This window comes from Pteropus alecto, unplaced genomic scaffold, assembly GCF_000325575.1.
Source record: "Pteropus alecto unplaced genomic scaffold, ASM32557v1 scaffold484, whole genome shotgun sequence".
Lineage (NCBI taxonomy): Eukaryota > Metazoa > Chordata > Mammalia > Chiroptera > Pteropodidae > Pteropus > Pteropus alecto.
Window position 1 is genome coordinate 812165 of NW_006435778.1, and position 7381 is coordinate 819545.

Here is a 7381-nt window from a genome sequence, read left to right on the forward strand (position 1 = left end):
TGTTTGCTTAAGTGCCAATTTTAGTTCATAGATGACATATTTTACTGAATTTAAAATGGAAATTTATTCTTTAAAATTCTTAGTTGTTTTAAAATGAAAGACGAATCAGAAAAATAAATGTTATATCAGTGATGCAATTTAGCAGCTTTGTGAACTAAAATTCACTTTAGTTACTAGAGGATCATTTACATAAGGTACATCAGCCTATAATGAAGGGATCAAAGTGCAATCAGATAGATGTGAAATTGACCGAAATAAATAGTTGTATTTTTTTTTCATTTTTTTGTATCATAATATTAATTGTATGTATTTATTTATTTTACTGGCATGAGTATACATACAAAACTTTGTAAAAGAAAATTTTCACTTCTACATTTCTTTTCTGGACATTATTATTTATTTCATTTCATATTCATTTGAAAATATGAAATTTGAATTATGAAAATAACTTTATCCTATAGAGGATCGAGGTGTTAAAAAACGATCTGCTCTCTATGTGTCAAATATTTATTCCACAAATATTTTCTTAGTGCCATATTGGGAGAAACACTAGGTGCATGGTAACTGGAAGAGGCATTAAAAGGGAGTCAGATATGGCCCCAGGAGGTGATGACTGATCAGGTATTCGCCATAGAAGCATAGCCACTGTTTCTCAAGGGCCTGCTCTCAGTTCTACACCATGCTAGTAGTTGGAGACAGCAAGATACTTCAGACTCTTGTTACCCCACCTGTTATGATACAGCAAATGTTCCTGCTCTCACCCAAAGGCCCACTTGTCTGTTTGTACCCTGGGTTCTGTCCTTTCTTATCAATGTTGCTCCTATAATTAAGCACCTTCTCTGCTTCAATATTGCTTTCTCTTTATTGGTAGATCCCCATCAGCCTCCCTTAATCCCCCTTCCAGCTACCACCTCATTTCTCTGTCCTGATTCACAGCAAAACTTCTTTGAAAGAGTTGTTTACAGACAGGGTCTCAGTGTCTGCATCTCAGCAGCCCTGTTCTCTTCTCCCCACTCCAATCGGCTTACGTCCTCTGTAACTGCTTTTGTCAAAGTCACCAACGACCTTCATCTTGCCAAATCCAATAGGCATTCACTTGGTTCTTAGCAGCATTTATATGATGCAGTCAAATAGCCTCTCTTTTGAATACAGGCTTCTCCTGGCTTCTGGGAATATAGTCTCCTGACTTTCTCCCTACTTTTCTGGCTGTTATTTCTAGAGTCTTTTTGAATGACCTCACTGCTCCTGCTGTGCCTTAAATGTGGGCCTTCTCTAGGTTCTGTCCTCAGTCCTTTTCTCTAACTATCTCCCTGGTTATATCATCCACTCTAATGGATTTATAACCACCATGTCTATGCTGACAAACCCCAAATTTACATTTACAGTCTTGGCCTCTCCCTGAGCATATTTAATAGCCATTTCAAAACTAATGTGCCTAAAATGGAATTCTTATTTCAGCTGTTTCCAAATCCGTTCCTCTTCCCATTTTTCTGTATCACCATATGGTGTAGTCATCACTCAGGTGCTCAAGCCAGTCATCTAGGAATCATGTTTGATGCCTATTTTCCTCCCAGCCTTTTACCATTCCAATCCATTACCAACCCGTCTCATTTAATTAAAAAAATATTCTCTAATCACCATCACCAAACCCCACCACTGACATCTTTTTCTTGGAGAGCTCCTTTAGCTTTCTAACTGGTGTGTTTGCTTCCATCTTGTCCTCTATAATCCATAATCCTCAAAGGAACCCAATGATTATTTTAAAAACTTAAATCAGATCACACCAAATTCCTGCTTAAAATCCTTCTGTGGCTTCCCATCACACTTAGAATAAAATCCATAATCCTCAAGACCTCTCATCTCTGTCCTCATGTCATTCTTCTCTCCTCCTTACTGCCAGTCAGGAGGTCACCTAACTGTCTATTTTCCTTCTAGCAAGTCAAGCTCTTTCTTGCCTCAGATCCTTCCAATCTTCCTATGCCTGGCTTCTTTTAAGCTCTTAGTTCTCAGCTTGCATTTCTCTATTATGTTTCTTCCATAGCACTCACCACCGTCTAAAATTATATTTGACTTTATTATGTTCATTTCTTGTCTGCCCATTTAGAATGAAAATTCCTTGACAGCAAGTTTGTTGTCTTGTTTGCCATTGCATCCCTACTTCCAAAAAGCTTTGGGACGCAATAGGTACTCAATAAGTACAGTAGAATAAAGATGTTGTACCATGGAACTCCCAGTCTTGGGTTTGTACTCACAAGGGACAGAGGTACCTGGTGGAGAAAATCCAGGCCTCCGGGAGCATATGGCAAAAACTCTGACCTGGTGGGGTGGTGGTAGAGACTCCACTGTCTGCAGACGCCCTACACCCAGAAAAAAACCTTCCCTGTTTCAGGTGGGAGTCTGAAACCTCAGTGACCTCATCCTCATTTGGGGGTGACGCTCAAATTGAAGGGTGGAAGGGGAGGTAGAGTGGGCCAGATATAAGACTTAAGACGTGATGGAGGTCTGAGGTCCCAAGTTAGTGGCCCTGCGGTGTCTGGGCAGGCTGAGCCAGGCGGGGTGGGGCAGCTGCTCCCGGGTGGGTCGGTGGGTGCGGCCATTGGCTCCGCCCCCTCCCCCTCTCCTAGCGCGGCGGGAAGTAGAAGTCGAGCGCTGTGATTGTGGCGTGAAGGTGCCACGACACCCGACCTGCGACGCCGGGGTGGCGGGGCTCAGTTCTGCTCTGATGCGGTCTGGACCCGCGCACAGTCCCGAGGCGCTGCGGATCCCAGGCTGAGATGGAGCAGGAGGCCGAGGGGCTGGGCCAGTGGCAGGCAGCTCAGCATCAGCTCACCGAGGTGGGTCAGACGTCAACCCCAGGGCAGGGCATGAGGGCTGGGATGACGGCTGGGGGAGAGGAGGGAAGCAGAGGTCTGGGTTTACGTGTTGAAAGAAGGGGTTGGGAGGAATGGGAAATCAAGGATCGAAATCACGTGTCGTTTATTCAATTACTAGTCCCTGAGCCTTAATGCCTGTGCCGGGTGCTGGGGGTAAAATGGTTCCAGGCAACGTCCAGGAGAGGGGCTTGAGTACTGAAGAAAGAAGGAAAGTTAGGAAGCCAGAGGGAAGCGTGCAGGAGGAAATATTAAGTATTTATTGAAGCCCTAACAAGGGGCAGGCCTTTGTCAGACCCTGGGAATACAATGGTGAGTTTACCACAAGATAGTATACCGTTTTATAATAAAGGGCTGAATGATTGAAAGTGTACAAATTGTGACGGAGAAGTACAGGTAGAGGCCACGGGAGCAAATAGAGATGTTTGATCTGATTTAGGAGGCGAAGACAGCTTCGAATTTGGTCTGGGGCTGGAGAACTGGCTAAGTGAAGAGTTTGCAGGTTCTGAGACCAGACTGTGCCTTTGGAGGAAGTGAAAGATCGATTATGAGACCGTGGACTAGGTGGTGATGAGTTGAACCATGATCAGTCGCAATTATATTTGCATTTCTTTTTTCAATCCAGGTTTTCATTTTTTATTTTTTTTTTTAAGAGTGCTTTGGTGCATGTGAGCAGAATTCAAGGGTAATAGTTAGAAATCTATTGTGATAATCCAAGCGGGAATTAAAATGGCGGCCTAACTAGAGAGGTGAGAGCGGAGATGGAGATCTGGAGACGTTCTGGAAGTAGAGACCGAAAGCAGGTAGTTACCTGGACCTAGGTGGCGAGGGAGGCACCCAGGACAACTTAGATTTCTGGCTTGTACAATTAGGTGAGGAATAGTGGTGACGTTTTCTGAGAGAGCAAAAGATGAGAAGAAACAGGATTAATAGATTAGTTTTTCCCCTGGAGGTGGGTTGAGGGGTGGGTAAGGACGGTCCTGAGTTTCGGATATACTCCAACGTGCCCGTGGGCTATCCAAACAGACTGAGTATGAGGCTGCTGGAAGGTTCAGGAGAGGTCTGCCCCGGAGCTATTGATTTAAGAATAACTGGAATATAAACCGAAACGGATCATTAGCATGAGAAAGACCGCGCAGAGAATAGCATCTAGGAGACCTGCAAAGGGTTGATAGAGAGGACGGAGGGCCATGGAGAAGCGAAGGAGAAAAATGAGGCAAGCTGTCAATGTGTTCCTGCAATGCATTCCTAAAGCCAAAGGAAGGAAACATTTCAAGAATACTGTGGCCAGGAGGCTCAGAAGCTCCTGAGAGGTCAAGCTAAAAGGATTCTGACGAGGTTTTGAACTTTGACCTTTATGCAAACTGGTTCTAGGGTCTAGAGAATATTTGGGGGAATAATAAGGTAAGGTAGTGGTGAAGGTGTGTTTAGACACCTCCAAAGAAGTTTGCCTGTGAAGGATCAGGAAAATAAAGGGCCATTACTGAGAGGGAAGGGAAAGGGGCTGAGCACTCCGAGGAATAGTGGTGACGTTTTCTGAGAGAGCAAAAGATGAGAAGAAACAGGATTAATAGATTAGTTTTTCCCCTGGAGGTGGGTTGAGGGGTGGGTAAGGACGGTCCTGAGTTTCGGATATACTCCAACGTGCCCGTGGGCTATCCAAACAGACTGAGTATGAGGCTGCTGGAAGGTTCAGGAGAGGTCTGCCCCGGAGCTATTGATTTAAGAATAACTGGAATATAAACCGAAACGGATCATTAGCATGAGAAAGACCGCGCAGAGAATAGCATCTAGGAGACCTGCAAAGGGTAGATGGAGAGGACGGAGGGCCATGGAGAAGCGAAGGAGAAAAATGAGGCAAGCTGCTGTCAATGTGTTCCTGCAATGCATTCCTAAAGCCAAAGGAAGGAAACATTTCAAGAATACTGTGGCCAGGAGGCTCAGAAGCTCCTGAGAGGTCAAGCTAAAAGGATTCTGACGAGGTTTTGAACTTTGACCTTTATGCAAACTGGTTCTAGGGTCTAGAGAATATTTGGGGGAATAATAAGGTAAGGTAGTGGTGAAGGTGTGTTTAGACACCTCCAAAGAAGTTTGCCTGTGAAGGATCAGGAAAATAAAGGGCCATTACTGAGAGGGAAGGGAAAGGGGCTGAGCACTCCAGAAATACCCATCCAATAGACATTTATCTGGGGCCTGTTATGTGCCTACTTTATGCTAGTTGTTGAGCGTATAGTGGTGAATGGAACAGATAAAATCTCAACCCTTCTACGGTTTAAAATTTTTTCCCTCCATAGTCAAAATGTTACCAAACCTATCAAAATTAATGATAATCATTTAATATCATCTCAGATGCAATTCTTATTCAAATTCCCCTAGTTGTCCCTAAAATGTTCTTTAGAGCTGATGTGTCCAAACTAGTATTCAATTTAAGGCCAAACTATGTATCTGGTTATTAAGTCCCTTGGGTCTCTGAAATTAGAATAGTTTTTCCTGACTGACTTCTTTTTTCACAATCCTAATTTTTGTCTTATAGAAAGTTTTTTCTTCTGAATTCATCAAATTGCTTTTTCATGGTATAATTTAGTTCGATCATCTACCTCTTGTATTATCTCAATTATATCTTAAAGCTTAATTGGATTCCTTATTTTTGGTAAGAATGCCTCATAGGTACAGTGGGCTTCATCTTGCATTACTACATCAGGAGACAGACTCATCTGGCTCCCCACATTTGGTGGCACTAGGCTTGACCCTTGAATTAAGATAGCAAAAAGCCTGATTAATCTCTTTATTCAAACTTATCTTTAGCCTTGCAGTCAGAAATTAATCTGTGTAATGTTACCTTGGAGGCATTCAAACGTCCCAGTTCCTTACCAATCTTTCCCCTACTGGTTTCAACCAAATATTTTTCCTCAATCAAAAGTTTTATTAGGGGTTTTAGAGCTTTCTTTGCTGAAAACCCGCTCCTCCCTTGGGGCATACTGTCTTATCTCTTCATCTCTCAAATTCTACAGGGCTGTAGCCTTCCTTAGCATAGCCCATCTTCTTCTAAAATGTACTTTCAATAAATCTTACTTTTTCTAAAAAAAAAAAGTTTTTTATTAGAGGTTTTAAAATAATGATTTTTCAATTCCACCATTCCGTCTACATTTATTAGTTTGTATTCTTCTGTAAAGTAGGATTTTTCGTAAACAACTGGAATTATTTGGTGATTTGGAAATACTTTCCTACCAGAAAGACAATAAATGCTTAATTCTTTCACTTCAATTCACAATGTCTGAAGCTAGGATAAGAGCTGACCCTTTGTCATTTTTGGCTCATGAATTTTCAGATTCGATCTATTAAAATCAATCGTTATTCTTTTTGATTCTCAAACTTTCACAAATTTGGCAAGTGGAGACCCTTTCTCTGCCCTTTTAAAATATATTTTTAAAAATTATAAAATCTACATAATGTAAAAATATTATCCTAATCATGTTTACGTGTATGGTTTGGTGGCATTAAGCACATTTACATTACTGGGCAACTGTCACCACCATCCATCTCCAGAACTTTTTTTATTTTTATGGTGACATTGGTTAACGAAATCCAGTAAGTTTCAAATATACAATTCAACAGTAGAATGTGTTCACTGCTCATAGATTTCTGTCACCATATATTTGACTTCTTTTATCCCATCTACCTCCTCCCTCCCCCCTCTTTGTTGCTTTTAGGTTTATATCCCACATATAAGCAATATGTGGTTTTCAGCTTTTTCTGTCTGGCTTATTTCGCTTAGCATGATTATCTCAAGGTTCATCCATGTTGTCACGAAATGGCAGTATTTCATCTGTTATGGCTAATATTCCATTGTATATATGTGCCATAGCTTCTTTATCCAATCATCTATTGTATGGTAGGTCAATTCTTAGTGTTTGAAGAACCTCCATACCACTTTCCATAGTGGCCGTACCAATTTGCAATCCCACCAGCAGTGTATGAGGGTTCCTATTTCTCCACAGCCTCTCCAACATTTGTTATTACTTGTCCTGTTGATCATAGCTATTCTAACAGGTGTGAGATGGTTTCTCATTGTGGTTTTGATTTGTGTTTCCCTAATAGCTAGAGAAGTTGAACATCTTTTCATGTATTTGTTAGCCATTTGTATGTCCTCTAGAGAGAAGTATCTGTTCAGGTCCTCTGTCCATTTTTTGATTAGACCATTTGGTTTTTTGTTGTTATTGAGTCGTATGAGTTCTTTGTATATTTTGGTTATTAGGCCTTTATCGGAGGCGTTTCTTACAAATATATTTTCCCATTCGGGTGGAAACCTTGTTAACAGTTTCTTTTGCTGAGCAGAAGCTTTTGAGTTTGATGTAGTCCCATTCATTTATTTTTGTTACTTAGAATAATGTTCTTAATATTAATCCATGTTATAGCATGTGACAGGATTTCCTTTTGGGGGAGCTGAATAATATTCCATTGCATATATATATATACCATATTTTCTTCATCAATCTATGGATATTTGGGTT

General features: G+C 41.3%; 1 protein-coding gene across 1 annotated transcript in view; it reads left to right on the plus strand.

Moving 5' to 3' along the window:
• Positions 1–2771: 2771 nt before the first annotated feature.
• The window catches only part of KLF17 (Kruppel like factor 17), a 10706-nt gene continuing 6096 nt past the window's right edge, over positions 2772–7381 (plus strand). The window contains exon 1 of the mRNA XM_006911424.1: positions 2772–2834. Within this exon, the coding sequence (XP_006911486.1) occupies positions 2775–2834 (60 nt within the window). The 5' untranslated portion in view covers positions 2772–2774. The remainder of the gene's footprint in view (positions 2835–7381) is intronic.